This window comes from Macrobrachium rosenbergii, chromosome 4 (genome assembly GCF_040412425.1).
Source record: "Macrobrachium rosenbergii isolate ZJJX-2024 chromosome 4, ASM4041242v1, whole genome shotgun sequence".
NCBI lineage: Eukaryota > Metazoa > Arthropoda > Malacostraca > Decapoda > Palaemonidae > Macrobrachium > Macrobrachium rosenbergii.
The window spans coordinates 65,325,804-65,342,872 of NC_089744.1; the positions used below are offsets into that span (position 1 = coordinate 65,325,804).

General features: G+C 41.6%; 2 protein-coding genes across 7 annotated transcripts in view; one reads left to right on the forward strand and one right to left on the reverse strand.

The window, feature by feature from the left end:
- Window positions 1–17,069, forward strand: part of Rpp21 (ribonuclease P protein subunit Rpp21) — a 115,077-nt gene that overhangs the window by 51,191 nt on the left and 46,817 nt on the right. The gene's annotated exons all lie outside the window — the stretch shown is intronic.
- The window catches only part of pink (WD40 repeat domain-containing protein pink), a 57,486-nt gene that overhangs the window by 7,983 nt on the left and 32,434 nt on the right, over window positions 1–17,069 (reverse strand). For all 6 annotated transcript variants that reach the window (XM_067098866.1, XM_067098874.1, XM_067098881.1 and 3 more), the window contains 3 exons: window positions 13,869–14,027; window positions 9,857–13,689; window positions 6,840–6,951 (listed from right to left, as the gene is read on the reverse strand). In XM_067098866.1, the coding sequence (XP_066954967.1) occupies window positions 6,840–6,951; window positions 9,857–13,689; window positions 13,869–14,027 (4,104 nt within the window). The remainder of the gene's footprint in view (window positions 1–6,839; window positions 6,952–9,856; window positions 13,690–13,868; window positions 14,028–17,069) is intronic.

Sequence of the window (17,069 nt, forward strand, 5' to 3'; positions counted from 1 at the left end):
AGGTAAGTACAGTATTACAATATTAGTTTTATATTATGAAAACTTCATATTGCAATACACTCCCTGAACACCTGAATTAGCCCGATTACCAAATTTTATGGCGGTGGGATCAATCTAATTTCAGCCCGACTTGCCAAACAGGAAGGCAAGTAACTCACTATTCACCTACTCTGCCTATGTGCATGTATCCTCACCTGGTTATCCACTCGGCAGGAGAGGATGCCTGTAGAGAGAGTACCCTTGACATCAATCTCAGGTCTCGGTACTGTCTGAGTCGAGCTACCTCTCATGTGGTATTCAAACCTCCTCATGGATAGAGGGTAGCAAAACCAACCTACCATGTGACTAATCACAGCCTCCCATGGGTAGCGGAGAACAATGACCTCCCATGTGGCTAACCAAAGCACTCTCCTGTATGGAGAGGACGATGAACCTCCCCTGTGGCTAACCAAAGCACTCTCATGTATGGAGGGGTACGATGAACCTCCCATGTGGCTATTGTAGCATCGCATGTATGGAGGAGAAGCTGAATGTGCAGTCTCTTCGGTTCTTCGCCGTATGATGCAGCCAACACCTGTGCAGAAGAGGGGGGTTTTGGAGAAAGAGCCTATCAATCTGGCTCAGTCTAGTTTCATCGTGCTAATGTCCTGCCTAGTGCTCCCCCTATGGATCCTGATCAATTGAGAATTCCAAATTCCTAGCCTATCTTTAATACCTAACTTCCCCCCCACCCCGACCTTATCCTGCATTTACAAGATCGTGTTGGCCGCCACGAAAGGACCCAGCGAATAACCCTTCTCTGACGAAAATTGGACGTCCCTGAGGTAAAAGGTCGTAAAGACCGACACCGAATAATTCCTAAGGAAGGCCGAAGATGTCGCCATTCCTCTGATGCTATCCGTCCTCAGACACGCAAGGGAAGTTGAAGGTTCCGAAGTTGATGAAGAGCCTTCTGACGCTTGTTGAATAACATCCCAAAGAAAGAAACTGATTGTGTTCTTGGAGATCGAACGCGAAGGGTATTTAGGAGAGACGAATAACGTTCTCGGGTGAGGCAAAAGTTTTTCGGTCCGAGACAGATAGACTTTTAAAGCCCTAACTGGGCATAATAGCATCTCGGAAGTGTCGCCACCTACAAAGTCTTCTAAGGATGCAACTTTGAATGCCCTTGGCAAAGGATTCATTTCCGATTCGGACTTTGCCATGAATTCCAGTAAGAAAGAAAAATATCTTTCCCCGAAAAGGAGACTGTCCTGGATACCGCCCGAATTTCTCCGATCCTCTTGGCCGTAGCCAGCGCAATTAGAAAAAGAACTTTATCAGTTAACTGCCTTAGGGGCAAAGACTGAAGGTTCAAAGGCTGCCGATCTTAGGAAATCCAATACGACCGCTAAACCCCACGAGGGGGCCCGAAGCACAAGAATTGGGCGGTCTATTTTAAAAGATCTTAACAGATCATGGAGAATCTTGCTGGATGAGAGTTCCGGAAGATGAAAACGGAACGTACTGCTCAGCACTGACCTGTACCCAGCAACTCTAGAGTAAGAAAGTCTTTGTCTCTCCTTAAAAATAGCAAGAAGTCCGCTACTTTTGCAACTGTCGGGTGCGAAATACAATGCCCTTGTTTCCGGCACCATCCATGATACATTGCCCACCTGGCCTGGTATAACTTCCTGGTTGAATTCCTTAGGCAGAAAGACAGTTGTCTAGCCACTGCTTTAGAGAGTCCCGCATGATGGGCCACTCGCTGGACAGTCTCCACGCAGCTAGCTTCAGCATGCGGAGGTTCCGGTGGAAGTACGGCTGTTTGAGTAAATCTCTCCTCTCTGGGAGGAATACCGGAACTTCTGTTAACAGGTCCAGGAGGTCCAGAAACCAAGGTCTCTGGGGCCAGAATGGGCAGATCAGGGTCATTTGAGTGTTCTTGCAGATCCTGAGTTTTGCTAGCACTTCCTGTATCATTCCGAAGGAAGGAAAAGCATAGACCTGTAAGTTGTCTCATGGGTGCAACATTGCGTCTGTCCCACAGGACATGGGATCTGCTACAGGGGAGAAGTAAACTGGAAGGCGATGGTTCATCCTGGTGGCGAATAGATCCACCGTCGCTGGCCATCTCTTGAGCAGCATTGGCACCTCGTCTTACACAAGTGTCCATTCCCCTCCGAGAACTTCCTGAGACCGACTCAGAGCGTCTGCCAAGATGTTGAACTTTCCCAACACAAATTGGGGAATGAATGAAACTGTGTGTTCTTCGCACCAACGGAGAACTCTCTGTGGTACCTCGTTCGACGCCTGTGATCTTGTTCCCCCCTCCTTTTTGAGATATGATACTGTTGTAACATTGCAAAGCAACTCAGAGCCTCCTCGACTGCTCTTAATTCCCTGTAATTTATGGAATTCTCTCGATCCAGATCCCTCCAAAGGCCCTGGGCCTGAGATTCCTCCAGGGTTGCACCCCAACCCTGATCTGAGGTATATGTGTACAGATGTACGTCTGGAAGGGGGGAGTCCAACCTTACACTGGTAGTCAGATGATGTTCTTCTGACCACCACCGAAGATCCTTCAGGCAAGAATCGTCCCAGATTATTGACGCGTTTTCTTCCCAAAAGTCCCAGTGATTCCTGAGACACCTGCAGAGAACGCATCCGGAGACAAGAGCCTGGAACAAGAAGGGATAGGGAGACCATCCGGTCCAGCAGGCTATTCCATAAGCTCACAGGTTGCACTTTGTTTGACATGAAAGTTTCCCGCTCCTCTGTTGGGAAAGCCCTCAAAAGACGCGTCTGAATCGTCATTCCCGGGTACGTCTTTACTTGTGTTGGAAATAGAGAACTCTTTTCAAAACTGATTCTTATGCCTAATTCCTGGCATAGGTTCAAAAGAAAATTCCTCGCCTGCAGAGCCTTGCCTTCCAACAAAGCTTGAACCAGCCAGTCGTCAAGGTATCTTCTCATTCAGAAGCCCCGACGATGCATGATGTCCGAAACAGGAGACATCACCCTCGTAAATATCTGAGGTGCTGTGGTCAGACCGAAACAGAGGACTTTGAACTGGAATGTTCTAGTTGGACCCGAGAAACGAAGGAACTTCCGAGATTCCTAATGAATCGGAACCTGGAGATAAGCATCCTTGAGGTCCATTGAAATCATCCAATCTTCCCTCTGGACCGACCGCAGCACTGACAGGGAAGTTTCCATATGAAACTTCGTCGAGGTTACAAACTTGTTGAGACCCGAGAGGTCTATGATAGGTCTCCAAGATCCTCCCGCTTTGGGGGCCACGAAGATCCATCTGTAGAACCCTGGAGAAGGGGGAGCGGGTTCTAAGGCTCCCTTCTCTAAAAGGGCTCGGATCTCTGCCGCCAAAGTTAACCCCCTGATGGAAGAAAGGGAGTTGCTGGGAAGATGTACTGGTGAGTTGGATAGCGGAGGACAAGAGTGAAAAGGGGTTCTGTAACCCCTCCTTAAGACCTCCACCACCCAACTCTCCACGCCCCAATCCTTCTAGATGTCCCAGAACAGGGCAAGGCAACCTCCTACTGGTGCAAGCGAAGGGAATGTCCCTGTTTTCGAAAATCCTTCTTATGATTGGAAGGTTTCAGATCCGAGGCAAAACTAGACAGCTTGGAAGCAAATCGTACTCTTAGGAGAACTTCCTGGCAACTTAGAGTGAGAGTGCTTCGAAGGAGAAGACATTCTAGCCCCCTTCGGGGATCTGGCACTGCGCTGTGACCCTAATCATTGCTTGCTGCGACTCTATTATAGAAGTAGACGACACAAAGTTGACCAGTGCCAACACGTCTTCTCTCAACAAACTGCTGCTGAGCACCAATGGAGCCCTCAGCAGTGCCCTCTTATGGATGTCAGGAAAATGAGGAGGCAGGTGGTTCAGATAGAAGTCTCTCCTCTTCCTCCCTAAGAACATAGTACATCCTGCGGAAACATTTGCCTGGCGTGCAAGCCCCATGGAAACTGACATGATGAGGTTGTCGAAAAATGTCGGGTCAGACGGAGAATAACCATCCTGTTTGAGGAACCCCATCAGACCGGATAACATCCACATAGTATGCGATAACGCCTCTGACTGGTTGCAGAAGGTGTCTTCTACGATACTGGCTTCCCTGGCCGAGATAGATACAAGACAGTTCGATGATGGAACCTGAGATAGGAGAGCCTCTACCGACTCATTCAGCGGCACCCTAACACCCGCAGAAGGGTTACCCACAACCCTGTAAAAGCCCTTCCGAATAGGAAGCAAGGCTGAATCCTGCTTACCCGATCCTATTGCTACTGTCAGCCTCTTTCAAAGCCTGCTCAACCCTGCCAAACCAGACTAGATTCTTTGGTGACTGTGTTACCACCAGCTTCGTTGCATAAAGCAACTCGAACATTGCTTGGTTATGCTTTATTGGCTCCTCCAGGGCCTTGGACTGTGGATACAGAGAGTGGATAAAGTCCAACATCCGTCTGTATTCAGACTCTTTGGCTGAAGGAAAACTAGCCTCCGGTATCTGATCCTCTTCTTCACAGGAACAGTCTTTGTCGAATTGGTCCGACTGAGCCGAAACCGGAAATGAGACAGGCTGACCCCCAACAAACCTTGAACCTGATGATCCGGAACACGACACCCCTGGGTACGCAATACTGTACGGACACCTGACGAATCAGTCCCGAACAACCTGGGAGTCACTGAAATAGGTTGTACAAACCCCGCACCCTCCAAAGATGATGACGCAACACCTGGGTCGGTCACACCTGGGCAGACAACGCCCACTCCTGAGAGTGGAGAGACTGCAACACCCGCACCACACAAACCCGAATGTAGCAGGGTTGCATGAGACTGGAGATCCAGAACAGAAGGCCCCCTACTTAAAGAAGAAGAGGGAAAGGGTTCCTGATTACCCGAAATCAAACCTAAACCTACATAGACCGCCTTAGCCAGAGGGACAGAGGAACCTGTCAGAAAAGCTGAGAAAGGAGGGACCAAAGGAAGAAGAAAGGAAGACGCCACACTCGGAGTTACTACCGGAGTTCCTGTCGACGATGTTGGGCAGGTAGAGTACGTTCCAGCTGGCCCCAAACTCGGAAGGGTTTCGAAGGGAAGATTACGAGGTACCGAACCCGAAGAAACAGAAGACGAAACACCAGACATCTTAGGTACCGGAGGAATTGTGGAAACTATCGGAACTGCAGAATTAAACGCTGTGGCAGGTGCGCCGCCAATTGCTGCAGCAACTAGATCAGAAGCCTGCGATGGTACAGGATTCGCCGCAGATGGCACTGATGACTAACCCGCTAATGGCATAGATGCTGGATGAACTACCAAAGCACCCGGAATGTTCCCCGAAAGGTGGCTCGAGAGGGAAGGTTGAGAAAGCGTAGCGGAAGAAGGTTTGGAAGCCGTAGAGGATAGGGAGAAATCTGAGGTTACAGAAGAGGCTATAGATTTTAGAGAAAGAAAATATACAGATTCGAACCATCACCAACCAATGAAAATTTATCCCCAGAAGGAAAAAGGAACTCTTGAAGAGGAAGGGAAATCCTCCGACCTTCCCGAACCTGACAAACTTACTACTAAATCTACATCTTCCTCAACCAATTTAGCAATGTATTGTTGCAAGGAGGCTGCAGCCGCAAAAAGAACCACTGCTGGATCTAGCAGAGATCCTGGAGCCTTAATTACACCTGTCCCCGAAAAAGACTGCACCTTCAACTTCTCTCCCAAACTCTTTGCTACCTCACCATCTCTATTCATCTGTGTCAATCCTATCTCTAGATTTACCTCTGGACTTACATTATCCAAAGAAAGCAGGGAAATCTGCTGCTAACACTGCTTGCTCCATGCTGGGGAGGGGGAAGGGGGGGCAGATCCTACCTTTGAGGTTTGCGGTTCTCAATAAACCCCGGCACCCGTTAGGGCTGGTTCTGGAACAGGCAGGGATGCTGAAAAAGAATGATTAGTTTCTGTTTCCCTATTACCTATATTTTGTTCTTTGAATTCTGATAACTTATTCATAAAACTAGAAAATAAATTTGTCATGCTAGCTGATAATTTATCTTCCAACTTCCTGAATAACTTTGATTCTATAGCTTCCTTATCTAAACTCTTGAATTTCTACAGCTGGTTCCCTACATTTGCTCTTGGAAGCTAGAGATTTTCTATGCTTAACGTAACCCTCCATCTGATCTGACCATGACCTACATTCGTCACATCCCAAAGTTAAGCTACATTGCACCTTCCGACAAGCTATACAAACTGAATGTCTGTCATGTTTGAAGGTAATCATCCTCCGTTTGCAAGCTGTGCATGATCAGTGAATTGCAGCATCTCCAGCAGTTGCGGTGTCAGTCGCAGTAGTTGTAGCCAAGGTTGAAGCAGTTGCACTATCCAAGGGGGGCGTCTTTTTATCGAATCTATCCATCGCAAGTCCAAAACAAGCCAGAGTCCAGACAGGAGAGAAAAATCCAATGCCAGGCAACAGAACAATCCAGGAGAAAAGACGAAAAACCAGTCCAAGTCGTTATCCAATATCAATAAAGTCAGTATACAGGGGTCAGGCTAATAACCAAAAGTTTGCCTGAGGCAGGAAACATCCATGCAGCAAGGCAAACAGAAAGCAATTGGGGAACCCGGCCTCGTGCGGCTGGGACTTGCACCAGTATTGCCAATGGTGCTTCAGGTAACTCATCTTGACAAGATTTCCTGTAAGCTTTGGTAACGCTGACAGTTAATATACCCAATTAGTGGGTAAAAGTTATGGGGATATAGTTCGGGCTGGTGGGTAACCAGGGCTAATTTAGGTGTTCAGGGAGTATATTGCAATAATAACTTTTCTTACCTTTTTAGAGTATGGCTTGATGCGACTGTTTGTGAGTGAGTCCAGTAAAGCCCAGCGAGCTGCTGGACCTCTGTTTTCAACTAATGATAACATGATGCACCAACTGTATACTCTGGAAATTGTATGCAACAATAACTTTAGCAAGGTGAATGAGAAGAAAATTAATAAAATAATAATATACAGTACAAGTTAATAAATAAATAATGACATACGGAAAGCAGCAATAAGACTTTGCATACAGTATAAAAATAAAATTACAGAGGCAGCGTATTAAGAAAAAAATTTTCTCATTCTTCATCTGCAGCAATATAAAGAAACAGCATTTCATTGTTAACCACTGACGGTTCTTAAAAGGGAATACTTAAAGGTTAAGCACAATGTGTCTGGGTTACTTAGCATTTTTAGGACTTTATTCTCTTAATAAATAAGAGATATATACCCACCATCTAAGTACATTTACTAAGCTACTTTTCATTTAATTTTCAACTCTGTATATAACATTCTTTCTACTATACAGTATACAGTACTGTAGTTATATTCTACAGCTAACTGTAAACCTGATGTCAGAACAGGATTCTGAAATATAAATAAGGCAAGTAACAGCTTCTTACAATGGAAATGATAGTTCAATTGATATCAGAAATTGAGTAAGAGTCTGATTCCATTACTCACTTGACATGATTAGTTTCCAAAGGTTTATGAAAAATGGCCCAGAATCCAGATATTTTGTATTTTTTTTTTAAATTACGGTATATCATTCTAAACTTTTCTTTTTCTGCTGTAACATACTTCCTTGGTTTTGGGGGCGTTTTAGTTCATAAAGTTGTCTGGATAGCCAAAATTGAGGCAAATCCTGTAGGTCCTGAGTCTGAGTCTCCCTCAGGCTATGATAGATTTACCCTTGCAACTAACCTCACTGTTTAAGCAAGTCGTTGCCTCGCTCCACCAGGTCCCACATTAGTGGAGAAGGATTTGGGTGTTGATCATGTTAGCGTATGTTTGGGTTTTAGATAGTGACTAGTTTCTTGCCTCTGCTCCTCATCAGCAATATTTAAACCTTTAAGTAATCACCCATGGCTGGGATGAAAATCATCATAGATACTGGGAAGGTGCAATATTAATATATATAAGTAATGAATAAAAAACAAAAGAATCATTGAAGGTGCACTCACTGACAACTACCTTACTATACCTGGAAGCAAGTACTGGTACTTTGCTAGGCTGAATTCCATCAGCAGAAAATAGGTCCATAAGGAGGCTAAATTGCAAAAGGTAATCAAGGGACACAATAATCTTAGGTCCCAAAAAAATCATCCAAGGCCAAGAACACCACATTAATCCAGTGGTCAACCTTGTCTCAACAATCTACAAGGTTCTCTATACTGTGCTGCAAAACAAAACACTTCATAATTATACCCTCTAAAGAAATGGTGAATGCTTCTCAATAGCTTAGGATTTTAATTAACAAATTATTTTTACGAACAAAAAATATAAATATACTGACAAAACTGAATAGGGTGTCTCTTCATCCATTGAGGAAATAACAAAACAAATGTTACTTTGCTTCAATACTCTAATACATTCAATATTGTTCTATTCTTGATCCTTGCCTTTTTTTCCTTTTATGTATATAATCCTTCCTGTCTTTCTTTTATATATTTTCCAGTTTTATTGTATAGCATATCCTCAAATGTAATGAAATATTCCTACAAGGTTCAGTAGATCAAAGTCTTCCATACGCAATATACCTGACATACAAAAACATTCTTATAGGGAAGATGAACTATAATACTGCACCGAGATTGAGGTTTATAAGGCAGCAAGACCTAGAAGTTACAAAGCACATAGAGACACTCACATTCCTACCAGGTGAAGCTTATTCACTGGTTTGCAGACCTGAAACATCTTTAACCCTCAATGGTGGGTGCTGCCTCTTGACTTTACTTTTTGTCTCGAGTGGTATCAAGATGTGCAAGGGAGTTTTCAAAGATCACCTGATAATTTCATTATTCTTTTTACATACCTATTCAATATGTTTTTCACTTTCCATCATCAAAATCAATCTAAGGAACAGAAAAAGCAAAACTGAATTACAGGTTTATATAAAATGCTTTGTTTTACCTTTGCCAACAAAATTACAAGCATCTGAATTTGTGCTTCACCAAGATATATATAAAGAATACATATATAGAATTTGATGTAACTTGGTAGACGTAATTGTTAGTAACCTTTTCGGGATGATCAACTTCTGGTAAAAACCATCTCATAGTCAAGATGTTTTCATGGAAACAGATCATTAACGCAATGCTGATAATCGCTCAAAGTTAATTAACTCAAGATGATCACCTAATGGATGTATGTCAAGTTTCACTGATTTCTGTACACCCTGTTAAGATATCCTACTATCACACACAAAATATGTGAAACCACAACTTCCAAGTCTGATAGTGGAGGTATTGAGAGGCTGCAAAACTTGAGAGCTTGTAAACCATGATACTCAACAGTTACGAAAAAAATGAGTGTAGGATGTATGAAAAGTAAAAGCCAAAAGCAAAGCATCTAGGGGCCACAATAACTATGCAAAGACTCTTCAGGAAGCACCCCGCAAGTGTTACATTACTAAGAAAATATTCTAGTAAAATTCCATCTCAAAGCACTGATCTACGGAAAAAACTTGCCTAGCTCACCAAGACTATAGCAAGAGAATTAAAGGCTTAATTTGCTTATTTGAAACATTTGTGAAATACAATAGCAGAATATCTAACCTTATCAAGAACTACAGTTTATTCAACACTGAGTTAAAATTGTATACAGTATACCTCAGTTACCATATACTACTAATGAAGTCAAGTTATTAAGTGTTCAAAAAGGTTTTGTGTTTGGGCAATTTGAAAATCATCTGCAAATGATGTATTATTTACACGTTATTTTCACACCTGAAATTGACAAAATACGGTGTTGGTCTTTATATACTTATGTAAGCAGGCCACAGAGAATATATCATCAATGTTACATACCTCTGTGGTATTATCCCAGGTGGAATCTCCTCCTGAACTGACTGGAGAAGCTGAAGTGTATCTGCAGTCTGGGTTTTTCGCAGGAGCTGAATTATTACATTTTCCCACAACTGTTTAACATCTGAAATAATTTTGTAACTGACTTGATTCTTCACTGAATGTATATTTTCAATGTTCACCACATCTAAGGACTCTGTTAAGCTTTCTAAGTGGTTTTCATCAGATTTATCACTCAAAGTCTCAAGATTTAAGCCTTCATAGTGAGGTTCCCCATTAACTCTAAACTTGAAGATAGGATTTTCAGGCTGCTCCTCAGTCTCTTCCTGAACTCTGCTAACAAGTTCTATAATACTTTGGCACTTAAAGCATTTGATCACAGAAATATTTGTACTTGTTACCATCACCATAGTCTTTACTGATACAGAAAGCTCTGTTTTGTCCAGTGAATCCATAGCCATTTCAATCAGATCTGCATCACAGGTTTGCAAAATATGAGGAAAAATCTCAGCTGGGGGATGAAGTTTATATGCCAAAGAGAGAATGCAGTACCCTTTCCAATATCCTGAGCTTTGGCAGAGCTGCAACATATTCTTCGGCGCAAGTACATGATGAGAGAGTAAAGTTTCCACTAGATTTTCTAGTGGTATACGCCTACTGCAAGGAATAGGCATTCCACAGTTACATGACATTGATGAAGGGTTTAAGGCACTCAACAAAGCACTCAAAATATCATATTGCAACTCTGGACACCAGCTCCAGTATGCAAGGTAAAGTTCTCTTATATCTTTATCCTTAGCTATCTCCTTCAGGTACAGAAAGAGATAATGCTTAACACTATATTTTTTTGTTAATGGCACACTGCTCTCATTGGGCTTATGTAAGACAAAATTCAACATAAATATCACATCAAATATCACATATGGGTTTTGCACCTGCACTGCTGCTGAAATGAAGTGTTTCATATTTCCACTGCATGCAAGCTTGTAAAGAAAAGATACTCTTTGTGATCTGGTAAAATCTAAATCTGAAATTATATCAGGGAGAGGATAAATGCTAACCACCTCTGAGTCCTTTGTAACTTTTTCTAATAAGGCTATCCAGGTTAACAAGAAGTAATTCTGTCCCAAAGTATCCAAAGCATTGAGTAAAGTTGAGTAATGAAGCAAACCACAATCATTAGTAATAAGCTGAGCATACAAGGCATCCAGTTTTTTAACATCATCAGGAGTTAACTGGTGTTGCGGTATGTCGATCTTACTAAAACCTGAAATACCACGTAAGTTATTACCACCAGCATACACTTTGGACTGTAAACAATGAAGAAACATTTTTGTTAACTGCTCAAGAATGTCAGCACTCATTGCTGATGGCTCAAATCCAATATCATTGCTGTCCCATTTTAAGGAATCACAGGATGTTCCAACACTAACTAAAGAATCTACTGATGATATTGAAACAGGCCCATCTTGGGGTTCTTCACTCCCTTGAGGAGAATTCTTATTGAAGTGTATATGCTGGACAGTACTACAATATACTTCAAACCACTGAGTCAGTAGGTCAGTTGTTTCTTGCTGATCTTCTGCAACAGTTATTTGTTTCATTGTTGACATGACAAGCTCATGCAAATTGCGCACAACCCCTGGGAGCTCTATGCTACTTGAATGCAGTAAGTCATCAACCTCTGGTAAGGTTGATTGTCTACTCATAACAGGTGATGCTCCAATAGCTTTGCGACTTCCCTTCTTCTTAGTCTTCGTCTTAATAACAATATCCACATCAAAACCATCAGTTTCATCTGTTCCAGAGGTGCTACTTTGAAAATGGTCCTCACGATCCACAACTGAACTATTCCCTAGGATATCCAAAACAGAAAAAGGGCTTTTTCTTGTTCTCAAAGGAGACATTTCACTTGAAGTTTTTAACTGTGTAACATTTTTAAATTTTTCTTTTAGGGATTTTGTTCCAAGTGTTATAGTACTAACCACATTGGTGGCTGCATTTTCCATTAGGTCCTGCACAATCGCTGCAGTTTCAGAAGAAGGGCTGATAGGAGCATAAGGGAGGCTGTATAGGGCTTGAGATTCAACCGAGTTTCCAGAGTGCTGGCAACGATTATCCAAATACATCCTAGCAGCCATCTCTAACTCAGGTGAGCTGTCACTTGGAGGAAATAATGGGTCTTCATACATTTCCTGGGAACTCTCTAAGCTCTTGTGGGATTTATCAGATTGCTGAGACCATCTACCTGATGAATGGGTTGGACTGCTTGATGTCCTGTTATATAATGGATCTGGACTACTTGACTTTCTATCAGAGCCATCAGAATGACTGCTAAAACCACTGTGTGACTTAGAGAAAGACTGCAATGTGTCCTCACTAGAATAAGTTCCTAAAGATAAGCCACTCTGCAAATCCTGCAAGAAACTAGATGTACCCAAAAGGAATCTGTTTCCCTTCAGCTCATGAATTGGACTTGTCTCTACAGAGACTGCAGAGCGCTGTGCCAAGGGCCCTAAGTCTTGCCCATACCCCAAATGTGGTTCACTATACCACCTGGTAACTGAAGCTGGAAGAAATGCATGATGACTTAGCTTTAGGGCAAAATGAAGACTTTCCTTGATCTCACATGAATTGTACTTCTCATTCCTCACATATGTTATTCCTGATTTCTTTGGATTAACTTCACCCTGGTTTTCTTTATCCTGGTTTTGGCCAATCATGTTCTCCAATGTTTGAAGTGCTCTCTTAACATTTTCATCAACCATCTGACTTGTTAAGTCTGAGAGAACTTTTATCCCTAGTCGACTCAGCAATCTTGAAGTTGAAAATGTGTAGTGATGCTGTAGACATAAACGAGCACATTCAATCATCAAACTGCGATTATGCAACACCAATATTGCAACATCCACTGTTGTAATCATAAAGTTTTGTATGCTACCATGACCTGTTTTATATATTAACGTGTTTCCACTCACTTTAATATCCAAAATTCCATCTGGTTCACTTACCCAGAGTAAAACAGTAGAATTTGAAGGGTCAATTATATAAAGTCCAAAATTAGAGACAGCAAGAAGAAAACTATTATAAAAATTTAGCATTTTTGTAAAAGCAACACCAACTGGAGAAAGTGACACACTAGAATTCTCAGAAGAGCTGACGGGAGCACTTCCCTTCTCATTAAGCAACCCTAAATTGTCACCCTTTTTGCTTTTTGTACTCTGTTTCAGTGATGACAACTGTTTTTCAAGTTTAACAGCATCTCCTTGAAGCAGCTCTGTGTCCCCATATGAGCCATCTGTTAGCAAAACGTCCACTGGTGGCACCATCAATGCATTTTTCAGTTGGTGGGTTACAAGAACTTTGCCTGAAAGATCTGCTTCCCAAACCCTAGAGCCAGGCCTTGCACAAAATATGCGAGTTACTACGCCTTGTTGCGGAATACTAACAGACTTTTCAGTGGGCTGTCGGATGTTTTCTTCCTTGTCTTCTGTGGCTTCATAGCAATCCGAGAGTTCAAACTTCCCTGAATCACTAGGAGAGTAATTGGATTTAGGATTTTCTTCAAGGCTTTCCTCTACTTCATGTTGATTGTGTTTCATGGATGGATTTGTCGGAGCAATGCTGCTAACAAGATTTACTCTACAAAAGCAGCCACCAAATTCACCCTTCCTTAATTTTGTCCCTATCTGGGAAAAAGTTTCTAAACTTGTGTTGCAAATGTATGAACGATCTAGCGTAGATACAAGAAGATGACCATCACAATAATCTAGCTGTGTAACTGCAGAATCCAGGGTCATGAGGTGAATGCAGGAGCTGCGAAACAATGAAGCAGTCTGAAAAAAAAAAAAATGGTACACTGCACTCCAAACAAATTCACTAATAAATTTACCTCACTTTTCTAATATGTGAAAACAGTACCAGCAATCATAACACTTTATAAACAACTGAATATTACGGCAATACTCTACATTTTAAAAAGTGAAAAATGCTCTAATTTTCTAATCAAACTTACCCTACTTTTTGGAACATACATAACTGACACCCTTCCCACAGTATCTCCGATATAAACTTCCACACTGTTCAGTGACCAAACGATTGAAGATACAATCTGACCCTCATGTTCTCGAGATCCAATAAGATGTCTACAGCCACTGCCATCTTGACCTAAGATCTGTTGAATAAAAACATCAGAAAGTGAGATAAGAAATGTTAATAAATCTTTTAAAGAGAAGCAGTCAAAATCCAGAGTGCTGAAATGTCTTTCACACAAAGCAAAACAAGTTTCTTCTTGTTCACTAACATTTTTACTAATCAAAAGGTCAGTGCTCAAACAAAAGAAATAAGCAAAACTTCAATAATTCACCAAAGATGAATGAATTGACCCTTTGAGATTCTAAGGGTGTCAAATGGGTCATCTGTAGAAATGAAAAAAAGATAGCCACAAATATTCTGATGTCAGGCAGCATTTGGATGACATCTGGAGATAGTCCATCTGCCACTCTTATGATTTCCATTGGGGACCTATGAATCTTTTATAGTACAAGGTATTATGGTGTATATCTAATATCCTGGTTTTTCTGAAGTATTTTAACTGGGTTGTCCTCTTGACAACTTTGGGCAAATCCTGAAATAAGCAAATCTTCGTCGCCATTATATAAAATTCAATTTTTTTTCAATATCTCTGTAAATTTGCACGATTATTTGTCATATGGGATGTCTATACCCATGTTTTCATGGTCAAGGATTAATATTATGTCACAAAAACAGCCATAACATTTGCAGTTTTATTTGTACAGACATTATGACAAATAAAATTATAAAAATCTTACAACAATACATGAAATTCGACATACTATTTATTATTGCAAACTATTCTTACAAGTTAAACTTATGTAGAGTTAGAGGAATTTATTTCTGGTGATAGAAATTCATTTCTCGCTATAATGTGGTTCAGATTCCACAATAAGCTGTAGGTCCCATTGCCAAGTAACCAACTGGTTCTTAGCCACGTTAAGGAAGTCTAATCCTTCGGGCCAGCCCTAGGAGAGTTGTTAATCAGCTCAGTGGTCTGGTAAAACTAAGGTATATTTTTTTATGTTTTTGTGTGTATTTTTAACTGCCAAGGTACACAGCTTCTTGCATCATGTACATATATGTGCTCCTAATAATAATAGAAAAATTATGTGTTTAGATGTTTTCCAAACCCAGTAAATCAGTAGTACTAGGACATCAGTATCACCACTGTGGATTCTTACTATACTACCCTGTGACACTCACCTGCCATCAATAAGTATGCAATCATTGTCACATCAGCCTCATCATGTGAAAAGAGACAGTCTTCTTGACTTTCTAGCGTTATTTTATCTTCCATGTTGAAAGAGGATAGTATCCGTGACAGTTGCTTTATGTTTCGTTTATTCTTCACAACAGTATCTCTGTTTGGAAGTAGACTACTGATAGTCAGGTTGCAGTTGGTGGTACCTCATCACCACGCTGCATTCTGTCATGGTCTTTGGCTGACAGATCATGATACTTATCAAAGACTAACACCTTGTCATTATCAAGAGAGTATAACAAGAGACTGTGCTTAATACTCTCAACAAGGATAGATGCATCAGCACCATGAGGCCATGTAATGTGATAGAGCAGCTGTTGTGTATCCACTATAACGATGCTTGGAGGCACTGGGCTTTGCTGTAGCACACCAAGACGTCTAGCAAGTACAGCTTTGGTGCCCTTTTGCAAACAGCCTTACTCATCAATGAGTGAGGAAGGGACAGCACACAACTCATACTCAAAGATATTTTCTAACTGCAGCTGATGCTGTTGACCTATCATAAGCAGGTGAAGGAATAGGGCTTCCATGTCAAAGACAGTCTTGTTACCAACTATGATGCCATGCTTTAGCCGTTCCATTGTCTTAACGGGGCTGGAAAGTTTTGCATGAAATCCAGATGGTAGTGAATCACGAAATGAAGCTACTATCTTCTCTCCAATTAATAATGCATCTTTAACATTGACTTCATTTGGAGCAACTTGGCCATTGCCAATGTTATACAGGACATCACTCTCACTTTTCAGTGGGTGGCAATGTTTACTAGTTCTGCAGCATCAAGCTTTTGCCTCTTTTCACCTTCCTCTTTGTGCTTCATTGGTGTTATTGCATTGCAGACTTGGCCCATGTACAAGTTTTCCAAGGCATCTGAGAGGTAGGCAGAGGTAGGGAATGAATCGATCCATTCAGTAATTAGCTCAGGTGACAGTGTCATACCTCTCATACCACCTTTTCGTATTTTGTTAGCAGTTTGTTCACCAAACTGATCACTTGACACAGAGTTCCAAACACCTTCATGATGACGACAGACATGTGCTCCAGCAATTAGGTCTGTCTTGACATCATCTGGTAGGCTGCGCATCTCCAGCAAATGCCAGGAGATATATCTGGTATAATAGAAGTGACCTGCACTGAAGAAGTAAGGCAACATTCTCTCCAAGCATAGTTGTTGAAATAAACAGTCGCCTTCCCTCTCTGCACGAAGAAACTGATGTGCAAGCAGTGTTGGTTTTATGAGATTATCCACCCAGAGCTTGCCTTTGGATGCTGCCGTGCTTCCTCCATGTGTACAGATATTTCATCAAAGTTCTTTTCACCATCTTGAAAAAGGTGCTGCAGCAGGACAACTGTTAGCATGCGGAATGCTCTCATAACCCTCACCCATGCCTTTCTGCTCATAATTCCTGTAAGATGTCCAAACGCTGCTCCAACTAGAACATCAAGACCTGTTCCCTTCATTAGTGTCCTTATGCAACCCAAGAACAACATGATTATGTGCATTGCTCCTGGATGAAGTATAACATCTCTGAACCTTTCTGATTCCCACCACTTGATCTGCTGAGCCACCATGTACAGCTGCATATCAATGGACAGGTTGGCATAAACTTCTAGCATTATCACATGTAATTTTTATGTACAGCTGCATATCAATGGACAGGTTGGCATAAACTTCTAGCATTATCACATGTAATTTTTATGTCATGGTACAATAGAATTCATGCATAATGCTAATAATAAATAGAGCTGCCTTGACTGTGAGTACTACATTTTTACAATAATGAAAGTGTATGAATTGTCTTGGGTGAAGTTTTGACCATATCTTTTACGCAAATAAGCTGTTCACTTACATTTTTGGGTACCGTAAAGAATGGTATTACC